Source organism: Neolamprologus multifasciatus, chromosome 18 (assembly GCF_963576455.1).
Source record: "Neolamprologus multifasciatus chromosome 18, fNeoMul1.2, whole genome shotgun sequence".
Taxonomy (NCBI): Eukaryota; Metazoa; Chordata; class Actinopteri; order Cichliformes; family Cichlidae; genus Neolamprologus; species Neolamprologus multifasciatus.
The window spans coordinates 22,740,861-22,766,516 of NC_140456.1; the positions used below are offsets into that span (position 1 = coordinate 22,740,861).

Below are 25,656 nucleotides of genomic sequence, written 5' to 3' on the forward strand. Positions count from 1 at the left end.
ACGGCGCCCTGACCGGTCGACCTGCCAGTGTGTGTATATTTGTGTGTGTGTGTATGTGTGTCTCTCCTATCGCCCTGTCTTCCCCTCCGGCTCTGCTGTGATGTGTTAGGAGGTAACCTAGCAACAGGCTACCTCCGACCCGGAAGTGCTGTCGCCCGGAGCTGCCGCACCTGCAGTCAATCCACCAGCTGCTGCCAATCAACTACCATCTTCAGCAGGGCTACTTAATGGTGTGGCTGAGCGACAGACAGCGCTGGAGTATTGCACTAAGCCTGGTAGTGTTTTCGAGTCGCTAACGTTATTGAAGTACTGTCTGATCTTCATACTCATTTTGCTGTCGTGTGTGTGTTCACCCAGGGATTGACGGAGGATTTACGGACACAAAGGAAGCACTTGGAGGAGAGACGGGCACTCACTACCACGCACGGGCTTACACGGAAGGAGGGACGCACTATCACCATTGTTGCACATTTGAACTGTTGTCACCTTGCTGCACTGTAAATAAATGCACTGTCATTATTTCTGAGCTCCGTGCCTGAGTCCACTCTTTAACAACTGTGACAAATGCTGATTCTAAGGTGAGCCATATGATAGTTTGGCGTCACTGAACGCAGTTCAGAATGGCTGTTTATCAACAGTCCCATTGACCCAGTGCACCCGAGAACTGACCTACATCTCGTTCCTTCCTATTCCACAGAGACAAGCTTCATTCTGCACTCTCTCCCCTTAAATCCCTCCATATTTCCCTCCTTTTAACTCTCTCTTTGTCCTCCTTTGTGGCTGCTCATACGATATCGAGCCATATGGTAGTGCAGGTTGGGCTTGACAGATCCCAGGCACGCTCTCATGCTGTGCACACGCAGCTAAGTTATTTCCCCGGGGCACCTGGAACCAGGCAGGTGCGCTGCTTTCTAAATGCCACCATAAAGACTTACAGCAATGACAGTTGAGATGTAACAGCATCAAAAAAAGAAATAAATAAAAGCACACGCATGAAAACTAATGGAGAGCATGTGCGAGGAACGCCACACACCAGCTGACACCTTCACAACTAAAATGAAACACTTCATAAAATGTGAGTGACTTTTCAAATAGTTTTGTGGTTAAGCATTTTAGGGCAAAAAAAAAAAGAAGGAAAATCCCACCCTTTGGTACGCCGGCGCTGTTGAGTGTCGACACGATTCTGCTCAGTTATTTAAGTGTGGCGATTTACTTTTTATTGCATCCGCTTCCCCCTTTAACCAACTCTCTCTATTTGTTTTTAAGTCTGTGATTTACATTTTCCAGAATGCTTTCTGACATCCTCTTGAAAACACCCCTATAATTAATTCAGCTGTTGTTAAGTGTAGGAGGACAGAGTAATAACTATGGCAACTGTGACAGTGATAGTAAGAAAACAAGTTTCCGGCTGGAAGAGAGCACGACACGGGCCTTGTCGTGTGTTTCTCCATTAACAACTTAACCAGTTTTCACACATGAAGCCTGAACAACGTGGAGACAATGAAGCCAGGATGACATTAAAAGTAGTAGTCTGCTTTTAGATGTGATCTCACTACCGGGATACTCTGTTTAACCAAGGAGCTAAACAAAGTATTCCTAAGTAAAGCATGCAGGAGGCAGAGGGGCAGGAGATAGGACCGCTGGCTCACTGTGAATCCTCCAGATCATTACCTGCTAAATTCTTGCAAGTAGCTAAATTAAAATATCCCATTGTGTGGTACATTTGCGTTCTCACATACAGCTCCACACATACAGAAAGGTTTTGGAAAAATTGCCATTGTTTTACAGCTTTAAAGTGCTTACAGCAGATGCTACTTTCAATACACACAGATGCAGTATACCTACATGCAGAGCATGTGCATATCTGCTTGTGCAATCTACAGTTTGGAGCTTTACTCATGCCACCTAACTTCCCGTGGGCCTCCTCACGCACTGAGTAGCGGCTTGTATTCTGCTGACCCACTTACGGACAACATCTATAAGCAGATTTTGTGTTACAGTCAACAATCTGACAAACAGATTTATCACAAACAAACACTTCTCTTTCTCACCAGCTTGGTTGGTGGTGACGCTCACAGACACGCTCTGTGCTGCCCCTGCACCACTGGCCTGGGAAACCCCATTGCGCGCATGGACAATGAAGGTGTAGTGCGTGTGGGCCCTGAGCTCGCTCACCACCACCCTGGTGGTCATGAGGCCAGTCTGACCGGGAGAGAAGAGCACATCTGAGCCGCAGGGCGCGCAGAACTGAGAGCTGGAGACGGAGCTGCCGCCCGCGCCAGGCCGGGGAAAATCTCCAGGCCTGCTCTGGAAGACACCTCTGCCTAGATGAGAAGCTTCAGGTCCCACAATCCCCTGGTCTGACTGCATTCCCAGCCCACTGTGCTGAGCCTCAGGCTGAGAGATGCTGCGATTCCTAGGAATGGCTCTACCACCAGTGTGGCTGTGGCTCCCAGTCTGACAGATGAGACACTCCAGACTGTAGCTTGTGTCACTTCTTCCTCCCAAACGATGAGGGGGGGTCCATTCCAAGACCACTGAGGTCTCATTCACCACTGAAATGAGTTGCTGTGGGGCTGATGGTGGCTCTGAAAGAAGAGCGTAAGCGGTGGGGGGAGGGCATAAACATAAATGAAATCAACCATATACCGTGAATTCAAAATGTGGAAGTAAATGGAATGTGCGGGGCTTCTGGCACAGCCTAAAATGCAGACATCTGGCATTAGACTGAAAATCATACGGCTGTGAGATGTTTTTGATGGGGTTGATGTTTTCGTCTGTGGCCTTTATTTTTTTGTATGTGTGTCTGAGAGATTGTGTGTATGTGTTTTTGCTTTTCCCAGGCCAAGAAAACCATGTGCTGTATATAGGCATAATTAAGTTAACCAAGGCCACCAAGTCTGTCACACAGAACCTACTCATAGACTTACACAGCGAGAAAGAAAGGGGGGTGCATTTATTCACTTCCTGATGTCTTTAGTTATCACTCCCTAACAGAATGTAGATGGTGGCTTAGTCATAAGGAACGGGATTGTGAAACAGGAGTGGCATTCAGACACATTTGTGTGCCCCTCTGTTTGTTAGAGATATAGACTTTGGGTAAAGACGGCTGTGCTTATTGCTTTTGTTTGTGCAAATGCATACACGTATCGTTTGTGTCTGCGTGTGTACTCTTACGGGTACAGGCCATGGAGGGAGGGTCAGTATCAGCACGGAAGAATCCAGCATGGCAATCACAGATAGTTGCTCCATCTCTGAGTGAGTGGCTATGTGGAGGACACTTGGCACATCCTGGATCTGTAGACTTGGCCTTGTAGAAACCAGCACGACAGGCTGCAGAGACACAGAGAAAGAAAGATTCCATTTTAAACATCTGCATTAAAAAAACAATGAAATAAACAGGCCACACTGACTCAAACATGAACATTATTTTTTGGAGAGCACAAAAAACTGCATTCGCATTGCTCCAGGAGCACTGCTGTGCTGGTCCACTACTTCGTAACATAAAAACGCTGACCTCATGCATCACACCTTCCTTCCACCCTTGCTTTGTAAATGAGTATTTTCAGAGGTGAGAACATGTCTGAACCTCACTATTTTTGCTATGTGCTACAAAGAATAAAGGACAACTTCAGATTAAATTAAATTCATTTTTTAAAGTGTTCTTGAGGAATTATTCTCCAGGCTTTTTGAAGGTGTCTCAAGACTTCAACCTTTGCAACTTCTTCACTCTTCTCCAGTCTTTCTACCTGACCATTTTCAGGGAAATAATCTTCTGTTTGCTAAGTCACTTAACACTGACCTATCATTCAAGAATAAAAGGCACCTAACTCAAGGGACAAACCAGCGTTGTGTCTAGACATAACAGACAACCTGGCAAAGCACCAATTTCATATTCTATCATTAGCACGTTGTTACTAGCAACCTAGATGCAAAAACACATTGTTTTTTTCCCATTTCTTTAGTTGAATCTATGAAGACATTATCACAATTTGAGAGGCATAACATAGAATCTTTCCACCAACAAGGTGACTCCCAAAGAGCTGTTAGCTGAAAAAACCTAATATGGCTGGACTGAGGTTCGAATTTAAAATTGTGCTCTCCGATGCATCCATCAGAGAGTAAATGTTATATGGAAAGCACTTAAGCATAAAAATGTATTTGTATAAACGAGGTATGTTGTGTAAAACAGAGGTTGCAGAAAGAGTAGAAAAGCACTATCTCAGTATTTACCATGTACCCAGCAAAATATAGAGAAATAAAGGCTGCTTAAGACTTTTGTACAGGGCTGTATATGTAAGCGGAGGAAACAATTGTGTTGTTTTAGTGTTAACCTGTCTGGGATTTATGCAGTTCGCTCTGATGTTGGCTCTGACTGTGCGCCCAGTCACACAGGTGGCATTATGCAGTTTTCTACATTTATTACATGCCAAACACATCTAGTTTAAAAATCAGTTTATGAATTCAATTCATAACTTCTAATGAATTTGAAATGAAATGTATAAATTCTTTATAGGCAGTGAAATACATTCTGAGCGTATTAGATTCCAAATTACACCCAATAATTTTTGGTGTGAAACGTTGTGCAAGATATCTTTACAAACATATTAATAATTAATGAGATTATAGGAGTTAAAGTCCACCCCGCTGCAGGCTGCAATTAGTGCTGTCAACATTTACTTCCAAGGTCCTAACCCCTGATACAGTTCTTTGTTTTTGCCTGTATTGAATGCTTGGAGAGCCTTTGCAAAATTCAAACTGACAAGCGGAGTAGGTTTTTCCTTGGACAGCGTTTTGATCCGAAGACAAACAACTGCTAAGGAAAAATCTGGAGAGAGAAACAGATCCAGCGCGAGGGGGGAGGGGCACGTTGACTTCTTTTATCTTTAACTTTGATGAGCAAAGAAAGGAACACCTAAAAGAACACTTACTGATCAGCTCCCACTCACACGCAGAAACCAGAAACACTAGAACTGAATACATCAAAACTCCTCAGCGCCGGCAGCCCACACAAATATAATTGACATTTAAATATATGAAAGAGGAGAAACAGAGAAGGAGAGGGGCTGAGAGAGAGACAGAGGAAGAGTGGAGGGAGATACATCTTCTCTCTGTATACCAGGGAGTTCATGCATTGACAGAACAACAATACAATAAATGAGTGCATAATTATACTGCTTGACATCCACTGGTGAAGCAAAAGAGATGGCAAGGCATGGCTGCTTAGAGCAATTTCTTCTCTCTCTTTACTTTCAGAAAGAAATCCTTTATTTGTTTCCACTGCAATCATTTTTTCAACACCTTCTTTTTTCATCATCACACCCTATTCACTCTCCTTCCTCGATCCCACCGTCTTTCCCAATTCTCCGCTTTTTTCCCCCCCAGCCCTTTTCACATTTGCACAGGGAGATGAAGACATCCCAGTGAGAGTGGATAGGAATCTGGGAATGATGTGTGTGTGTGTGCGTGTTTGTGTTTAAGTGCGTTAGTATGCTTTATGACACTCTCGTCGGTAGATGAGAGGGAGGAAGTCTCCTCTGTAATCTACTCAGACCAACCATCCTGCCCCATCTGTGTGTGAGCCTCCACAGATTTGCTCTTTCACACACTCATTTGCCCTCCCTTTCACATTTCACAGTCTCCCTCCTTCGCTCCCCATGCACTTCCTCCTCGACCTCCACTTATCTGTCTTTCTCCGATAACTCTTCTCCATACATCGCTCTCCTCTCGCAGTATCAAGCCACGAGAAACCTTTGAAGCGTTGGCTGGCATTCTTTATACCCCCATATCGATACCAGTGGTGCCCCGCACAAGTACACACAGCTGAAAACTACTCGGTCGAAACCTGTAAATTCATAAAACGCACTCACGGCTGATAAGAATGGCTTTCATGTGGCGAGTGACTCATCGTGTTGTGGCAGTTTAGACAATAAAGTGCAAGATAAAAATACAGTCATTCTCCAGCTGTTCTCCGCATTCCTTTATCAACAGTGTAGGTAAGACAGACAAAATTATCTGAACCTCTGAGGAGGACTTAGAGGTTGATTACAAGGCTCAACAAGAATCTGCCAGGGGGGTAGCACACTGCTTTTTGTTTCTGTCCCATCTAATCCTCCATCCTCCTCACAAACAAAGACGACACACTGAAGGGGGGAGAGAAAGAAGCAAGCAAGTATTTGAAGCCATAAACTTCCTTCAGCGCCCTCTTATGTCTCTATTCTCTCTTTTCTCTGTAGCCTTTTGTGTCTCCTTTAGCACCGGTTACTGGAGGAGGGTGGGTTTTTGGTGACCTGGAATGAGAGCCCATGAGGGTGTCATTAACCCGACATTAACCCTACGCTACCGAAGGCCGCGCGAGAGCTTGATTTTGACCGGTAAAGTAGCAGCGATAGGGAAGCACACTTACTGATAAGGTGGAAATTTGAAAAAACAAAACAAAGACGCATGTGTGTGTGTCTGTGGGCACATTAACATTCTGCCTGTTAGACAGGACGATAATTACAAAGCAATCAGCTGTTCGGCTGCTTGAGACAAGCGAGACAAAGTGACAGAGTGTAAAGGATTGGGAAGGTTGACTGGGAGAGGCAGCACGAGAAAAACACTGACAAGAAGCGAAAGATAAAGAGATGAAGAGAGGGGAGACGAAGTGAGAGGGAGAAGGGAGAGACATGCAGGAGAAGGTGCCCTTTGATTACTATCAGCATTGTCTTCATTTGCATATGCATTCTTCTGCTACCCAAAATGCAAATGCAGCTCATTCCAAATCCAACTAAAAGCCTCGTCGGCACACTGTATGCATGCATGTGTGTGTGAGGGTGGGTGTGTGTGCGTTTGCGTGAATTCTCCTTGACCCCGTGTTAGCTGTCATCGTCCCTTGGTTCTTCCCAGCAGAGGGGTGGAGATGGAGGAAGTACCCCTCACTGCTCCGGTCTGACACCTGTCTGCGTGATGGATGGATGGAGGGATGGCTTGACGGATTGATAGACCGTCACGCGAGAAGGAGGGACGCTGTTAATCGCAGGGGTCATGCCCCATTTTAATTAACGCCCAAGGAAATGCTGGGGGAAACGCTGGAGGTGAGGCTGAAGATAGGATCGGATCCTTATCTTTTTCAAGTGTAGGACTTCCTAGAATGGACCGCCTGGCTCCAAAATCAAAAGTTCCCCTGTAGCCAATTTTAGCTTGTATTTTACAGGGTCAATGGAGTCTTGCATTTAAAACATCAGAAAAGCATAGAAACGAGGCTGCAGCTTTAGGTTTGTCTAAATTTAAATATTCACATAAACTGGTGGTCTGAAGCGAGAAGTGTGTGGATTTGTGAGTGTGTGTGTCTGCCTAAAGCCAACAGTGTTGAACATTAGCATGTGAAAGGGACTCTGCAACAATAACCCCCCCTCCCTATCAGACACACACCACCCCCTGCCACCACCACCACCACCACCACCATAGCAGCAGCAACACCCCCACCCCCTGACTGTGGATCGGGTAGAGGAGTTGGAGAAGCGAAAGGAGGGATAATAGGAGCAAGACAGAGAGGGAGAGCGGAGCTTGTGCCCATGCCAGGGAGCTACAACACAGCCTGGTGAAGCTGGCAAACCTCCTGTACATTAAGAACAACCTGGGAGAGGCAGACAATAGCACACACGCAGACAGACACACACACGCAACTCTGATTGTTACGGAGGAATGCAAAGCATTTCCCCCACCTGAGTTTGGCTCACTTCAAACAATCACTCGTGCTATTCCAGTGTCTTTGCTTGCCTCATCACCTGCCATATGCGCACATATACACAAACGCACATGCACACACAGAGACACAAACTCCTCCCTCTCTGTTTGCCCCATCACACTCTTCTCTAGGCATTCCTGGGCAGTCCTCCAAACTGTGAGTATATTGGAAGGAGGGCTTTGTTAGGCAGAAAATCAGAGATACAGTACACAGACAGACACAGTCACACACACACACGTGCACTTGTTCACACTCGCACATACACACACTCTAAGTCAGCAGTCCAACATGTCCGGAGTCCAGAAATGCGATGCAATAATTAGAGGGACTGAATACAGCGATTACGCACTCATTCTATCATCCGCTTGCTCTTTCTATCATCTCTCTTTCAGTGTTGCCGTCTCTCCCTCTGCCTCTTTCTGTCCAACTGCTTTCTGCTGTTGACGAGACACTGCAGGTGCGTTGGAAAGAAGCACAACCATGAAATCTCTCTGGATGGAGGGAACACACATGCAAACACGCTCGCACACAGAAACATTCCAACCCTCCCAGGCACTGAGCAGAATTGAGGAGATTCAGACGACAGAGAAAAAGGAGGCCAGCAGAGAGAGAAAACCAGGAGGCTCCGCTTTCATTCCACCTCTTCAGCCGTTCACATTTCACATTCTCTCTGTTGTCTCTCCTCCCTCGTTTCCAATCCTCCCAGACGGATCGCAGCTGTCAAACTTTTGACGTCTTCATCCACCTCGGTCGTGACCCCGCTCTGTGCGACTAAACTCTTTCTGCAAGTGTGTGTGTGTGTGGCTGTCAGCCAAAGTTTTTGACGTCTTCATAAGGCTCAGTCATGACCTCGGTCTTAACCAAGGGTTTAGAAAGAGGGGGAGTTCCCTCTCTCTTGTGTTTCTCCACTCGCCCCCTTTGCACCAAGTGACAAACCCCCAGCAGGGGAGGGGGAGCTCTGTATTGATGCCTTCTGCTGTCAGTGGCCTTCTTTCAACCCCTCTCTCACCCCATTCATGATCTAATCCCTTCTTCCTCTCTAGAGCTTCTCCGCTCATCCTCTCCATCCTCATTATTTTGCGTCAACACTGAAAATGAACTTCTCACATTTTACTCCTTTAAATCTATGCTTGTTTCAGTTTAAATTAACCGCAACTGTCGCAGAAGCTTAAATGCATTACCAGTGCAAAAGTGCACATGCAGATAATATTAATGTGGGTAACAATCCATCGAACCAGGAGACATATAACTATGAAACATTTCCAGCAGACAAGCATAGATTTTTCATTTATAATTAAATGTACTTGTTTGGTGTTTTACTATCAGACTAGATTTTTCTCCTGTGTTTTTATAAACACCTTAAAAACTCATGCAAAAAGAGAAAGTGGGAGTTATTTAGGAGGCAATCAAATTAATCCTTGCTTGTGTGAATTATTTTTCTCTTACTGCGTCACAAAACTTCCACACTGACAGTTGCCATTTCAGTGCACTCACACTGACATTTAGTGCACTACGAGAACCTAGATTGTCTAGTGATAACTCTCAAACCTGAGTGTGACCCATCAACGGTCGCTTGAGCTTGTAAAGCAGGAGGGATGAATCACCAAAATCTTTTAAAGCATTAAGAGGAATGTTGTTAATGCTAATCCTTGCTAGCTAGCTAAGAGCACATTTTTAAGATGCTGACAGCTGATGTTGATGTTCAACATGAGGTAACACTGCACAGGCCTAGAAACAGGTCACCAACCCCCAGTAATCTCTGGTTTTTGTGGCAAACTTTCTATTCCTTGACAAGTGGGTGAGTGGTTGCTACCAGGTGAAATTGGTTGCAAAAAGAGTGCTGCACCAAAAACCTCCTTGTGATCGCTTTGGTTGATAGCAGATTGCCACTCTTGGCTGTAGTTAGCATGGAAGATGCTGACTTGTCTTCCAAATACACCCAATTCCCTCTCCAAGTTGTACTGAAATTTGGAAAAAGTGCAATGCAAACTTGTGCAAACTTGTGCCTTATCAGTGTAACAACAAATTACAAAGGCACAAATTTTACTTTGAAGACAAACTGTCTCCTTTTCTGGTTTGTGTAACACTTGATGCCAGCAACCTGAAGCAACCACTCCCTAACCAGTTTCAGAATACACATTTATCACTAGCAAAAGTACTCACAAGGGTCCCTGACCTGCATGAACTGGGCGTTAGCAATCAATTTCATAGTGAATATACATTTTCCCTTCCAACTGGTGGCTGCTAGATAATCTTAGACAGGTCTCTAGGTCTGTGCATCACGGGTCTAACATTACTACATTAGATGACAACTCTAACTTACAAGCATGACAACTGTAAGTTGCAGTGCTAAGAGGAGACTCCAAACTGAGACATACGATTGTCTTTCAAGTGCAAAATGAGCCCAGCTTCTAATGATGGATTGCCAGCCAAGGTTAGTTTGCCTGGTTTTGTCTTCACCTGAACGCGTTGTGCCGACTCAGAGATGGCACATGAGTCTACATGATCCAGAAATCTCTTAGTGTCTGTGACATGTTGAGAGACAGATCATCTTAATCTCTTCTGAAATCTATTTCTCTTCCCTCCATCCCACTACGCCCTCCTGTTCTGTTTCTCTCTGCAAATTTTAAACTTAAAATAGGAGAAGAGTTAAGGTGTCTGTCTAATTCAGTCGGGTCAGAGGTTTTGGAGAGATGCATTCTGTATTCATTCAGACCTTGATGAATTTCCACTGAGGCAGCTGCGCCCAGCCAACAACCTGACAGGCAGAGAGAGTGGGGAGATGAAGAAGAGAGCAGCAGATAGATAGATGGCACTTCACATCTGCTGGAGGTTCAACAGAGTCAAGGGTCTCTCCTAAATCTAGTTGAGGAGGAACATCTTTCAGGCTTCAGGGACCACCCCACAAACCTCCCCCTCCTTTCAGATGAAACAAATGAGCTAAGCCGGGTGACGGTTTCAGAGAACATCTGAGACACATACTATTCATATTCATACAGAATTTTGGCAACTGCATCTCTCATTGCAAAGAAAAAAGTAATGTTTTTTTCTCTCTTAATCACCAACTGGCCAACTGGCAATGCATCGCTCTTTTTTATGTCCATCTCTGTATATTTCTCTTTCTCAGTGTCCCTTCTTTTCTCTTTGAATTATGGGTCTGTTTGTTATACAATTAGCCTGCTGGGATGGGCTTCATAAATAAAACCGAGGGAGCACATCAGTGAATCGTTCACCCCCACCCCCACAGCTCTTCTTCTATTGGTCTCTGTCCATCTGTGTATGTGTGTTGTGTGTTTGGGTGAACATGAATGGAAAGAGTCGAGCCATGTTGTAAAAGTGTCTCCACTAAGTCTGTCCGACCCCATTCACCCCACTTTGTCACATAAGCGCGGACATTTGCAGCCTTCACTATCACAACAGTCGTTTCCAAATATTACACGTCATCCGAGCCACATGTGAGTCGGTGAAAGGTGTGAACAGCTTGCATATTTGTTACAGTAAAGTTCAGACCAAATTTGTAAGCGACAGAAAGACATTTTTGTCCAGATGGCTGTGGTTATGCGAGCACACCTCATATGGAGACCTTAGCGCTCGGTACACAAAGCAGAACTTCAACTTGCAAAAAGATCGGTCTTAATTTAACCCACTCTAAATGATGGCTGGGCATGTGTCCATACAGATAAATGCCACCCTGTTGATCTGAGCAGGCCAATAATAGGACTGCACCACTAAAGCTCACTGATTTTAAAAGTTGTTGAATTTTTACTAAAAATCAAGTGAAAATTACACTTTTACACGTTGCACATTGCTTTTTGACTTTGCCGTGCAGTTGCTAAGTATCCAGCGGAAACCCCAGAAACAGAAAACCCATTAATTTGATTGAAGACATTCATAAATGGATTTTTTCACCTTCAGAATGACCCGTCTTATCTCTTTTCTCTGTTCTCAGCTTGCAACCTACAATCTGAATATTATTAGATTTTGAATGGTGTCAATTTTCTTTTGTGTTCTTTTGTGTAATTTGCAATTTCAGTTGGATACCTTACAAAACACTAAAAAAGTGCCACTATCTACTGTTTCTGCAACAGAATAAAATTTGTTATGTTGTCCTCTCCAAACCACATTTGCCAAGCTAGCGAATGCCCCTTTAAAAAGGAAAGGAACCGAATATCAATATTTTCAGAGTAGCTTGTTAAGCTGAGCACATTTGTGATTGTTGTTCACAGAGATGCTAAACTTCAAAGTGACAACACATTAATTCAGGAGAGCATAAAAGAGAAGTAGCTCTGTTGTAGCCAGCAACACTTACCTTTACATGCACCTCCCCTCTCCTCATATCCGGGGTTACAGAGACATCCACCAATAGGAACCAACCACTCTCCATCAGCACCGCAGTACATTTTAGGTTCCTCTCTTTCTTCCGATTGGTTGACACAGGACCCCCGGACCTCCACTAAGGAGGACGTGTCGGCCCCGGTAATGGTGTCGGGAAATGTTGCCAGGTTACGAACGGTTAGCGGGCAAGTTTTGTAGAAAACTCTGACAGAAACCAAAGCAATGCAGGCGCCCACATCCTGAAAGGCTAGATAGAAGCCCTTCCGGGTCGTGACTTTTACATCTCGCACCTCTGTGTTCAGTTTCATGATGCGGTCTCCAACATCCACCTGAATTGAGAGGAAACAGCATTGCATTAATAAACAGTGCAGTAAACCGTGTCACCTCTTATTAATTCAATTTGCTTGTTCAACTTAAAGTGGGCGTTTCAATTGAACCGCCGCTGATCTCCACATCTTCAGCACTTGGCTCCGATTCAGAATAACTTTTATTGATTGCTAAGGCAAAATAAGCTTTACGGCCTGCAAGATTAGAATCTAAGTCACTTTATCAAAGACTGAGCAAAAGCACCTTGCCAACATTCCCGGGACAGCAAAACAGACGTCCAAGATAAAAGTGCTTGTAAAACAAATAAAACGTTACAGCTAAGTGCTTTTGGGGGGGTTTATTTTCCACATAGGAGCAAATTACACTGAGTGGCGGAGGGAACTCAAAGCCTGACTCAGTTGTTCGGTGTTACCTGGGTGAAGCTTTCGTCTGCTGCCACTGTATCCACCTTAATGAAGCTGCTCTCTTTGATGTAGCTCTCTCTGTCTTCGTTTGACTCATGGTAGTACAGATTGAATGTCTCCTACAAGACAAAAGGGGGATTTAAAAAAAAGGGACAGACTGAGGCACCTATTTATCGTCAGCACCAGCACTCATCTTTTCTCTTAATATGATAATGAGTCAAAGTGGGGTTTGTGCTTGAATAAACATCAGCTGTAATATAAAATAAAGGTCCATTAGCGGCAGTCTGTCCATTAAGTAATTATCATGAGAGTTAACGTATTAAAAAAGGTCAAACCCTTTATCAGAATTCTTTGCTGTTTTGTTAAAACTTTTTACCGCAGTCAGGCCATACATTCACCAGCACACTACACATCCTGAGCACGCTTTCATGTACCTTACAGGTGCCGGTGACCCCTGGGAGGCTGTTACAGTCTCTCAGTGTGAACTTGACTTCGACGTAGACCCGCTGAGCTCCAGACCGAGGGATCCAGTCTGTCCTGAGCCAGTTGTTTTGATTGGGCTCCAGGACATTGCACACCTGGTACGTCCTGATGGGGATGTTTTTCTCATCCATAATGCTCACCTCTTCCCACTTCAAACAAGCACATTTGTATAACTTCGTTAGTTAGAGCAATGATTGTGCATGTAAGACATATGTTGCTGCCTACAGGCGTTAGACTACATCCCAAAAATGCATTTAGTTCAGGCCAACATCACGAAGACCAACTTTGAAGTGACTGGAATTGAACTGAAGCAGATGCTCCATCAAAGTTGCCTTGATGAATGACTTGATATCAATGAAATGTAACTGTCATGTGGAGAACAGCTTTCCAAAACTTCTCCTAATTCAAGATAGTCTGAATTTTTTCAAATTAAAGAAGTCATTTGCCAAGCAGCAGTCATTTAAAAAGGCTGCTGGCACTCAAATTTCAGATGACACGCCAGTTTAATTTCCCACAATGCACCAACAGAGAAGGGTTTTCAAAACCCTTCCATGCTGGCAGCTGCGGACTGTTATATAATTTTGACAAAAGCATCTAAATAGCCGCTGTGATGGCAGCAATGTTAAAGTGTCTGAAAGTTGATTTTCATACTGTGCTGGCGTGAACTGAAACTGACTGCATACGTCGCATAAAGTTGAACTCTTCAGCGTAGGCACAAGCTTTAAACGCACACATAAGCAGCGGTGGCTGGCAAAAAAGTGCACACTGTGAAAAACTTTGGTTGCCTGTCCACTGGGGGGTACTTCTAGTCATCATATATACAAAATAAATTTCAGATGCCGGTGTCCACCCTCTGATTCACCGCTGCTGTGTGAAGCCTCACGGGCTAATGCTCATTCTTGCATCAATATTCTGCAGTGGACGGTGGTTCAGATTTGTTGCGACTCCAAGGTTTTTGCAGGCACATTTCCATACGAGTGAAGCAGGCTCAACCTTCACCGCACCATCCATCTCAATAGAGACGATTATTTGCCTTGTACTGTGACCCTTCAAATGACCGCTGAGCCTCCCAAGTCCAAATTGGCTTTTTATTGCCACTGAATAATAATCTGCTCTCTCCCTGCTAGTGAGAGCTGTATACACACTAAATGCACCGTGTCCAAAGAGAGAAAAAGAGAGCGAGAGGAATGACAGAAGAATGTGTGTGTGTGTGCTTGAAGGACATGCTTGTGTGTCAGTGTGTGTCTTTAGACTGATCGATATGCCATCAGAGTCGATTTCGTTGTCTAATGTGGGCTTATTGCCTATCAGCTAATAATAATATTATGTATATGTTGGGTGATTTGTAAGCGGTGCAGTAAATATGTTAGTCTTTACAGTTTTATGTACATTTTAAGACCATTCTTTATTGATTTAATACTCAAAATGTATCAGCGCTGCTATTGGCCTGGAATATCTAATCGAGACTGATCTTTTGTAAGCCACGCATTTCTTTATGTACAGTGTGTTAAAATGTGTGTGAGTGTGAGGGTGTGCACATGCCCACATAGTGTGAGCGTTTGTGTGCTGTTGTAGTGTCTTTGCTGGTTGAGGAAGTTAGCTGTATAAAAGCTGACATGGGGTATGATGTCTCTGTGTCTAGTCTCCTTCAGAGTTTTTGTCAGCCTACGCAGCTGTCAAGGGAGAAGAAAAAAAAACATACAGAAATGGAGTTTTGTATGTATGTATGTGTGTAGCTAAGGGGTGAGGAAGGTGGGGGGAGTGCCTGTAATCAAAAGCTCAGTGCGTGCAGACCAGGACCCTGTCAATCAAGCAGCATGTGAGAGTATAAGGGCAATGGCAAGTGAAGAAATAACAGTCAAGTTCACCACTAACTCTTAAACCAACAAAAGAGGTAAGAGAGACACTGAACAACAAAGAAAGAGAGAGAGAAAGAGAGGAAGAACTATGGATGGCAGATCACGACAATGACAAAAAAACACAAAGAGAAGATCAAATCTGAAACAGATATCACCAGGATTCATTCTGGCAACTGTACGGTAGTAAAAATTCCTAAAAAATGACACCCACCACCAAGCTGGTTTATGCCTTTACTTGTGCCAAACGCAATGGCAGCAGTCTCATATTAGCACTTAGGCTTGGTGAACAACAGCGCATTTCAAAATCTGTGGGATGATTATTTACAGTTTCCAGACCGAGCATGTGCATGTGTGCGTGTGAGGAACGAGAGAGGGTGTGTGAGTGTGTTTTCCAAAGAGAGAACAGGTTGTAAACAGTGTATTCATAAAGAATAAAAAGAAAAAAAGAAAAAAGAACAGGCAGCTCCCACTCACCCCTCCCTCTGAAGGACTGGCTGCCCATTTCAGCTCTCCTGGCACTGTCCTGGTATCCAGCAGGGTCACTAAAATTGCATACACACACATGCAGGTGTATTCAGGACAACCAGTCTGGAATATTTTTTTTTGAATTGCTCTTAAGCAGAGAAAATTAATTTGACAGACTTCTCAGAAGAAGTAAGTGATGGTTAAGCTGTGAACAGTTATGGAAGTAAAAGCAGTCGTCCATTGGTTTGGCACTGTTAGGTTTCAAATTTTTATCTTATTTCCACTGCACAGAGTCATATATGTACATTTAATATCACATACATTTATATTTTTCACAGAATTTTAAACTGTTGATTTAAGACCTCGGAGCTTTATTCATATACGAAACCACAAACTATGAATTCAACGGTTTAACTGTTTGTAACAAAAACACAGAGGTGCTCAGTGTTCGCCACCACGACCAAACCCACAAACATGAAGAAACAAACAAAAAAGAAGAAAAGGGAAAAATATTTCAAGGAAGAAAAAGCTCACAGCTGGACTGCACAAATATTACAAAGATATCTTAGAATTCAACTTTTTTCCTCTTCTAGATGTTTTCAAATTTTTCCCTGTTCTTTGCTATCCTAGGACGCGCCTTGAGCGCACGCAGGATCTCTCCCAGCTCGCAACAGCGGAAAAAAAGACCCGACTGTGCCACACAAGCAACACGGATTCGAGTCCCTCCTTCCTTACCTTCATTTAGCGGATAAATCCTTGTTCTCGAACTTGAAACTAATGTTAATATCCAGATAGTAGAAGAAAACGTTCGCCACAGATTTGCAGCCATGTGTGCAGCGTGGAAGCGTGTGCGTTCCCCGTTGGCTCCGCGCACTCGCTCTAGCAGCTCCATCCCGGTGGGAAAAAAGTGTTTGAATGAAACCAAGTGTGAACGCGAGTTGGATGCAGCAGTGGGTACTGGGGCGGTCTCCTACACTTCCTATGCTTCCAGTAATGATAAATGACACGAGGCAAATGACTGTTCTAGACTATACGAGCGTCGGTGTGTTATCCTTCAGCATCTTTGTTAACGTTTCCAAGAAGGCAAATGCAGATCTGCAGCTTCTGTGTTTAAAAACGGGTGACATTAGTTGAAAAGAATAACTTCGCTCTGGCTGTAAATCTAAACTGTATTATTGTATAATTGAGACGTTTTTCACTGATTCGACCACAAAACTTAGTCAGCCCACTTTAAAACACCTAATCTGAGAAATATAATGGTGGAGTAAATGAATGCTGTAGTCAGAAGAAGCTGTCTGGCGCACGTCAGAAGTGGCATTTAGCAGTGATAACCCAAAGGAGGGCCAGCTGGGGTACAGGAGGCCATAAACGTCACAATGCTGCACTTAAAAAAATAATCACATAGTCACGTGCATTTCAAAACATGAATATGTCACATTCTCCTGATAAAGGCCTGAAGTGCCTGATTGGAGTTGAGGTTGTCCTTTGTCCTGAGAAGCGAAATACCCATGAATGTGACTACAGCGCCACCTGTTGTTGATGGTTGCCGGGTGAAGGAGGAGAAACCCAAAGAATGGTCAGGATCATCTCACAGTGGGCTGTTGGTTATTTTAAGGCTGAGAACAGGAGGGTTGATGGAGCTTCAGTCATTTCTCTGCCGTCTGTCAGCTACAGTTTTTAGTATTTTTTCAAATCCCACATGGATGTAAAAAAAATGAGCATGTTCTTAATTAAAGAAGAAAAACACTCGTAAACAAAAAGGCTCAAGAGCCCGGCCTTGTGTGTAAGCGTGATGGAGCGCACAAAGAGCCAGGCTCATGACCTGTCCTCCTACACGCTCCTTCTCTCAGAGACCCTGGAAAACGTATCACTGCTGAGGGGCCGCGCAGCTTGAAGAAGTAAATTCTTCGATTTATATTGACCCAGTCTGGTTTTCTCTCCTCTGTCGTCCATTTTAACAACAAAAGGTGAAGAAAAGACTTGCTCCATCATGTTCGGTCCTTGTTTAACACGTACAAACGTATGCTCTGATGACCCCTGTTGAAGACCAGCAACAAAGAGCACTAAATGGCAGGTGTTTGTCTGGTTTTTAGGACTTTTTTGGGGACTCTCTGTATGTGAGACTTCATGTGTGAGTGTGTGCGTGCCTGCGTTTGCAAGTATGTGTTTGTGCGAGCCGGTCTCCATCTTGCTTTTGTGTCTGCACAGTTGCTACGCCGAAACCATCTCAAAGCCCTGTGTGGCATCATAATGGACCCAGGAAGAGCATCTGGCACTTTGAGGCGGCAAAAACGATCTCCCCGCATCGACCTGCCACTCTTCCCCCACCCGCCATAATAACGTTTTCACGTTTCATTCTTCGCCAGGCCCACGATAGAATGCGCAATCACAAAGGCCCAATTAGCCGAGAGGGGACCACGATTTCGCTCGGGGACCAGCAAGCCAATCGCATCGGGCGTCGTATGGCGAAGGCCAATGGGGCAGCGGCACAGGTGGGTGGGACATGGCAGCGAGGCGGAGGGGACACGGTGACATGGATGGAGAATGCGCCGTTGTTTCTGGTCATTTGTGTCACCAAAGTTTTGATTGATGACGGTCGAAATGTTTTTCCCACTCTCCCCTGAGAATCACAGCTTTCTGGAGAGGGGTTTGCACAAAGATCCCCCGGCGTCGAATCCCTACTTTACGTTTGGCCCTTAGCCCTACGCCACACACAAACACACATCCCTACACGCTTTTTTGTTCCTTGCGAGGCCCCAGATGGCTCCTGCCCACACATGTGTATTGTTGACCACTAGATACAGGCGCTTGTTAGCGTATGAGCGCATGAGAACCAGCATTTAAAGACAACCAGAATCGCCAAGTGTCAAACAGCGATGAGGAGAACAGAGAGAAGAGGAAGAAATTTAAGCAAAGTACATACAAAGTAGCCAAATGTAAATTTGTGCATGTGCGTGAGAGTGTTAAGAGAAAAGCCCGAGGGACGGTAGGTGTGTGGGCGGCTGAGAGAGATGAACAAAAGAAGCAGGGAAGAGAGATGAGGAGCAGCGCATTGCCAGTGAGGATTTGATTGGGTGGGTGGGTGGTGGTGGTATATGTGTGCGTGTGGAGGGTGGGGGGTGGCTGGGTGTTGAAAAGGGATCTTCCCTCAAAGCCTCTCTAAGATATTCCTGGAGCGAGCTAAGGTTTCATTTGGCTTGCAGTCCTACACAGAGTGCTTACATCGCACTGGGAGCTAAAACCATTTAATATTCACAAAACCAGGCTGATATTCCCGGGGCTACATGACAGTTAATAATCAGATTTTCTAAATTTGTATGGTGCGAGCGTGTGTGGTTGAACTCCTTGGGTCGACAGAGCGTCATTAGCATGTCAGAGGCGTTTCGCTGGTACCCGGTTTTCTCCATAACAGCTGCTAGTCTGGCGAATTACTCAATTCGTGTGTGGATGTGCGTCCGTGTCCACGCACGCGTGCGCTCAGTATCAACAAAGGAAGAAGCGAACAGAAGGTTTCATCAAAAACACCAAAACACCAAAAGTGTGTGTGTGTGTGTGTGTATGTGTGCTGTGCATCATGTGCTCACTTTAATGACTGAAGAAATCTCCATCAGCATCTTTCTATGAAGTGTATATGTGTTTGTGCGCGTGCATGCCGCGTGTGTTTGTGTGGTGTGTTTGCATGTGATTGCATAAACATGGTGTCAGAGTGATGAGATGTTCCCTCCATCCATCTGTTCTGCTGGCATTTACATCTTAAGAGGGCTACAATAGAGGAGAGACAGATAGGGAAAATTGCAAGAAAGCGAGATAAGTAGTGGAGTGACGAGATTCTGCAATATTGTTGGTTTTTGTTGTTTACTCTTTAGAGTAAATACACACTCCTGGGTCACCTGTAACAGCTCTCTGGTTCCATTCTGAAACCATCTTTTAACACGGTTGAGGGTTTCTAAGTATTTGCGAGAAGCCGTGTATGAGTGAAGCTATGGTGTATCTTCCTGTGGATGTGGTTGTTTTGTTTTTTGTTTTTTAGTGTGCATGTGTGTTTTTGTATGAGTGTATGCATGTACAAGAGACTGAGAAAGAACCCATTGTTCCCATCCTCCTTATCTATCGTCCCAGCCGAGAGCCCGTGCTGTTTCCCCCCTCAGCGATATGACCTGGCTCCGATACCGCACGCCCTCGTCTCCACAGATAACAGACCACCCTAAAAATACTCATCTTTCTAGCAACTTACTCGCTTCCCCTCTGTTCGCTTCACCTCTTCTGGCTCACTCTATCCTCCGGAGTCTCCCCGGCCAGGAGTTAGCTTCTGCCAGACTAAAATACCTCTGGGCGCTTCCTAGAGTCACAGAGGTCTTCTAATTCTATATTTTCCCCCCTTTTCATCTTCTACTACTCATTCTATTGGAGGCCGTGGATGTTGCAGTGTTGGTTTGAACAACAAAAGTGTAACTCAGACTGTTACATCACAAGTTTTCTTATAATTTTCCACAATAATTCCTCATCTCCCCCCGCAGCTACTTCAGTCACCCACAGTCTGGACACACGGGGCAGATGGCATGTAGGAGGAAAACGATGAGGACAGAATCTGCCGGGCTCACTTAATTACACATCAAATAATTTACCATAACGCAATAAAATATTGAAGAGTGCATTGTTTTTTTTCGTGCCTCACGGGTTTGACAGTCTGGAACGATACTAATTATGATGATTTTTTGAAGATCATGCCACAGCCAAGAGCTTTGGGAGATTTTTTCTTAATCTCTCTGCCGATTCTCTCTCTGGCTAAACTCATCTCTGCTGTGAAGTGCTTTTAAGGATCCTGACAATGCCCCCTCTCTGTTGATTCGAGGAAGTTCTTTTTTGCTCATTTAAAATGCTTTTATTCCAAAGTACTTTAGTACGTTTGACATTTGGGGTTAGAAAAGCTGCTGTTTTGTTCTTTGTGTGTGCATGTGTGTGTGCTCACGCGCATGTGTGTGCTCACGCACGTGTGTGCGTGCATCCTCGCCCTTCTTTCGGCCTAAACCCACGCAGGTGACCAGAGGGGGCCTTGTGTGGGTGGACAACTCAATGGTGAGCCCCCCCACCCCACTCCCCGCCCCCACCCCCTTACACTCTCGTCTCTCCTCCCTTTCTCTCTTTTCTTGTCCTCCGTCCACCAGCATAAGTTCAAAACGAAGGAGAGGGGCCTATGAGGAGAAAAAGTCTACTTCACACCCACTCTAAAGCAAACAATCACCAAAAATACATCTATAAAAAGAAGATGATACAAGAATATATATGTATGTATTTAAATATATATAGATAGATAAATATGTGTGTGTGTGAGTGTGTGCCCTTTGACTGTGAAGAAGTAGTTTATGTATATACAAGTGATAAAGCATGACTAATAACAAAAACTAGCTGAGCAAAAAGTTAGTCAAACTGAAAATAATCACAAACGATCTCTATCCCAATTAGCTGCTACAGAGGCAGCAACCATTTTTCCCGAGGTTCACATAACTAACCACTACTTCACAGAGTAAAATAATAACAGCACTTTAGCAAACAAACCAATAATATAAGAACCAAACAGAAAAATGAAAAGGGCGATACAGGAAACAACAATATAAGGAAGGAGTTACTTTATTGAAAAAGGTGGTATTTACAGTGATCAGCCCACAAGGAAATTGTTAAATCCTCGCTGTGACACAGTGTTGTTTGAATTATGTTGCTTGTGTCACTTTTTCTGTTCACTGTAGCTGCAGAAACAATGCTTCAAGTCACATAAAGCAAGCATTTTCAGTGAGAAACACTCTGTACTACCTGTGCAATGGCATACAGTTGTATGCACTGCCTATCAAGTATTTATTGGAGAATTTAGAAGGTGGAGGCAGATAGTAAGAGCTGTTAAAAAGCAACAACCAGTTAGAGGTGGACTAATAGTTTGCATGGTGCCTAAACACAACTCTACTTCAATACAATGAAATACAGTAGTTAATATTTTTGAGCAAGAAAACAATTTCAAGGTGTAACATTCATCTGGATCTTTTTAGGCTTAAATAATAATCCCCATCCTGGCATTTCTGCATTAACTGTTTACTTTTCTCAATAATGTGTAAAAAGAAAATACAATATAAATTTATAGATGAAAGACTATTAGAGTGATTTCAGGCAAACAGCTGACTGGGTCCTTAAAAACGATGAGTAAATTCTCTGTAATAAAGACTCAGTGCGGCTGTAACCTCACAGGAAGGTGTTTGTTTTTCTTTAAGTGAAGGAGACAGGACGGCAAGAGGCTGTGTTTTATGTCGGATTAGCAGGGATTAGGCTGTTAAACCAGACGTTGCTGAGTTAATCATGCCACCTTTCCCTTTATCAGTGCGTGCCGCAGATTTCACACGCAAACGCCTACATGTGTAGAAACAGAGAGGTTGAAATAGAAGGTGGGATGTTAATGAGTTACCTTAATTCTTGTGTTGATTTGAACCTGACTCATTTTGATTTTGATATGTAGGTGACTCCCACACGCTTACTTTTGGTACCGTGAGAGTTTCTTCATTTCTTTTACTCAATGACACAAATAAAAAATTGATGAGAAAAGTTACTTGCCCTGTAACATGTTTTATATAAAAAGAGAAAAGAAAAAATAAAACAAAGAATTTGAATTTTACAAATACAAGACAATTCTTGTTGGTGGTATGAAAAACGATTGTACTGCCGTGGGTTATAAAGTGGCTAGATTTGCTTTATTTCTATTTATTAAATCTTGCTGGGCATCCATCAACGGGCCATGACCACAGTGCCCCCTATGGATAAAGGGATAAAAGAAGGAAGCAAAAACTGCTGGAGGACACCAACAAGCGTGGTCCATGCATGTGTGATGCTCTAAATTAGATGTGTCGGTCAGCCTGCCAAGTAGGAGGACAGCAAATGTTTCAAGAAGGGAAGGAGTTGTGAAAGTCATAATGACACAAAGCTCACAAGAGTCAGAATTAATTTAGGATCACAACTTCAGGCTTCAGATGACTTCTCATCTGTCTCATCAGATTCCTCATAAAAGCTATCAGCATGCATAAACAACAATGAAAATAAATACATTTTAGGCATTTTGTTCTCGAATTACTGAATTACTTTATGCTCTAAGACACATAAATTTCAGGGGAAAGAAAATTGTTACCATGAAAATTACTCGTTTTCATAATTACTCCGTGACGATGGATATGAAAAACCAGCCCATGAGCACATGTGTTAATCAAACAGCTGACAGTTGACTCAGTGAGACTCTGAAGACTTACTCAAGTAGCGGTCCTCTCTATAGATGCTGTGTCAACAAGCATTTATGCTTCTGAAGTGTCCTTGAGCAAGGCCACAGATTCCTATCAACTGCACTGGATATAAATGCGTGGCTGGCCTTCACACTTGTGATTTCCCACTGATAAAGGCCAATCACGTGGAGTATGTGGTGCAAATAAACTCATGTTAATTGCAAAACATTCATATTTGTCCCTAAATAAAATACTGTAGATGTCAGTATTTTACTGTAATGGAGCTGTTTATTTTTACACGTACTTGTAAACAACCTGTTTATGCTGTTTTTGAAACATATTGTATACTTATTGTATGTGCTACAACTTGAAGCTGTTGCACCTATCTAGGTCAGCTGAGCGAGATCTGAAATTGTCAGCTTTCTGCAGACTAAATAGGTCATGCTAACCAGAACCAGGGGACGGGGGTGGGGAAGTTTGACAACCTTCACATACACTTTGAGTTTTCACCACAAAACAATCCCAAGATTGCTGATAACATCAAAAACCCAAGATAGACAACCGCTTCAAGCTACAATGTGAAACTACTGTACGACAATGGCTATGGCAGTCATGTTTTGGTAGGACTACAACACGCTATGGGAATCGCATGTGAGTGTCACGTGCACTCGCATGTAGCCATGTGGGCATGGCTACATGCACTCACACATGAAGATGCAGCCATGAAATCAAGAGAAATCAAAGTAAAGCTATGCTATATAACGATTCAAATCTGCTGTGCCATATATGGAGAACTTCACTGCACAACTGTTCAGAAAGAAAGTATAACATGCATATGCAGAAAGTATAAATCCATATTAGGAGATATATGAACTAACTGCATCAGAGCACCAGGCCCATATCATCCCACATAAACAAATCCTAGCGTTGCGTAATAGCATGGTACATGCCGAAATTGGTAATGAAGATGCAAAGTTGCAGCATGATGCAACAGTGGGCTTCCTGTCCTCAATTTAGGAGCCACAAGGTGCAAAAACATCAGTAGTGGAAAAAGTATAAATATATGTGCAGAGACCATGTATTCAGTGAGTCCCCTGCCACCCTTTTTGCACTGTCAACATGGCTCCGAGAGGTACAATCACCCTGACGGCCCTTCTCCTCTGCTTCATACTGGGGATACTTTGTCCAGCTCCAGCTGAATGTAAGTTTATTTTGCTGCATTTAACTTTTGGTCAGTTAATAATGACAATATGACATAACGACTCAAAGATAACATGTTAATGATCTGGTGCCTTTGCATCTGTGTCTGTGTGTGCATTAGGTGCCCGTACAGCCTGCTGTACCAGCTACAGTAAGACGCCCGTGTCCTTCAATCGCATCAAGGGATACAGAGAACAACGTAACTGGGAAAACTGCCGCATCGAGGCAATCATGTAAGACTCTTCTAAACCACCAAATTTTGCCCGCAACCTCTAAATCACTCATTATAATACTTAACTAGAACAATCATAGCATGCCAAACATTTGCAAGTGGATTGGTGGGGACTAACAGGGTGGATTGGATCTATTCCAAAATATTCCAAATACATTGGTAGTTTTTTTGTGGCGAGAAGTATTAAAGTTATTTCTGCAGATTTTTGTGGAATAAAAATAAGACTTTTCTTTTTAACATTTTAATGTTGTTAAATCCTAAATCAAAATTTAATTAAAGTTGCAGTTGTTCTGAATCAGTCTAATCCAACAAAACTTAACCACTTTTGATTCATATTATATTTATATTATAAAACCTAAAATCCTTAAATTGAGTTATTTAATGATTGAAGCAGAGAATCTGGTATATGATATTATTTATCATATACCAACACATATACATGCAGCATAAATGAATACGCTTCAGTACTATGATACTCTGTGTTACTCTAATGATGTGTCTCGCTGTTATAGTTTCTACACGGTTGCAAACAGGCAGATGTGTGCCAATCCGAAAGCTGAATGGGTGAAAAAACTCCTCGAACAACTCAGGTATGACATGCTTACTCACTTTAAAATGTGAATTAGGGGCTGTTTAGATGCTCACCCGAAGATCTGGAAAATCATAAAAAGGTTTGTTTTTGGCATATCACATGTAAGAACTACTTATTTTTTAGCGCAAAACTGAAGAACATGTCCAAGGGTGGCTCAGTGAAGAAAACTGGAAACGCTTCAGGTCGTGATGGAAGTGGATCTGACCTCACTGCAACAGAGGCTTTCACTGCTTATTAGCAAAAACCAGGTGTCGCCTTAGACAGCTCGACGTAAAGAAATCGCCATGCAGAATTACCCAGTGTGCCTATACATTTGTTATAAAGATACTCGAGCATTTATAATCAAGTTAATGCTGAGGACATTGTCCCTTGAAAAACTGACAAAATGTGTAATGCCTTTGCTTTACTGTTCGCTCTTAACTTCTTCAGCTTCAGGTCTAAATTCAGTACTCCTGTATTAAGACTGTATTAAGAACAGATTTGAGACAAATGTTGTTGATTATTTGTTCATTCTCTCAATAAATTTTTACAATAACATTTGTATTGTTTCATTCACTGCAACAAATCTGCTGCATAAACAAATGAATGAGGTAAAATATACATACATTGCATTTCAGACAAGTATATGAGTTTATTTCAGGGTAATGTAACGCTGTTGTCTACATTTCTTTAGTCAAATTGCAGCTAAAATCTGCCATGTCACTTTCACTGAATGGATTTTAAAGTTATTTGAGTGCCTTTAGAACTTGTTAACCAGTTTCACAAAATATTTCAGGTAAC

General features: G+C 43.3%; 2 protein-coding genes across 2 annotated transcripts in view; one reads left to right on the plus strand and one right to left on the minus strand.

The window, feature by feature from the left end:
* LOC146497921 (ephrin type-A receptor 4-like) overlaps positions 1-16,992 on the minus strand; it is a 27,441-nt gene extending 10,449 nt beyond the window's left edge. Inside the window, exons 1-7 of the mRNA XM_085139425.1 lie at positions 16,338-16,992; positions 15,612-15,679; positions 13,230-13,427; positions 12,804-12,914; positions 12,039-12,393; positions 3,178-3,333; positions 2,052-2,588 (exon numbers count right to left, since the gene is read on the minus strand). Of these exons, the coding sequence (XP_084995551.1) occupies positions 2,052-2,588; positions 3,178-3,333; positions 12,039-12,393; positions 12,804-12,914; positions 13,230-13,427; positions 15,612-15,679; positions 16,338-16,494 (1,582 nt within the window). The 5' untranslated portion in view covers positions 16,495-16,992. The remainder of the gene's footprint in view (positions 1-2,051; positions 2,589-3,177; positions 3,334-12,038; positions 12,394-12,803; positions 12,915-13,229; positions 13,428-15,611; positions 15,680-16,337) is intronic.
* A 6,927-nt stretch (positions 16,993-23,919) lies between these two features.
* On the plus strand, positions 23,920-25,411 carry LOC146497922 (C-C motif chemokine 20-like). The gene is made up of 4 exons (XM_085139438.1): positions 23,920-24,053; positions 24,174-24,285; positions 24,797-24,874; positions 25,000-25,411. The coding sequence occupies exons 1-4, from the start codon at positions 23,972-23,974 to the stop codon at positions 25,112-25,114; spliced, it is 387 nt and encodes a 128-aa protein (XP_084995564.1). The 5' UTR covers positions 23,920-23,971; the 3' UTR covers positions 25,115-25,411.
* Positions 25,412-25,656: the final 245 nt, after the last annotated feature.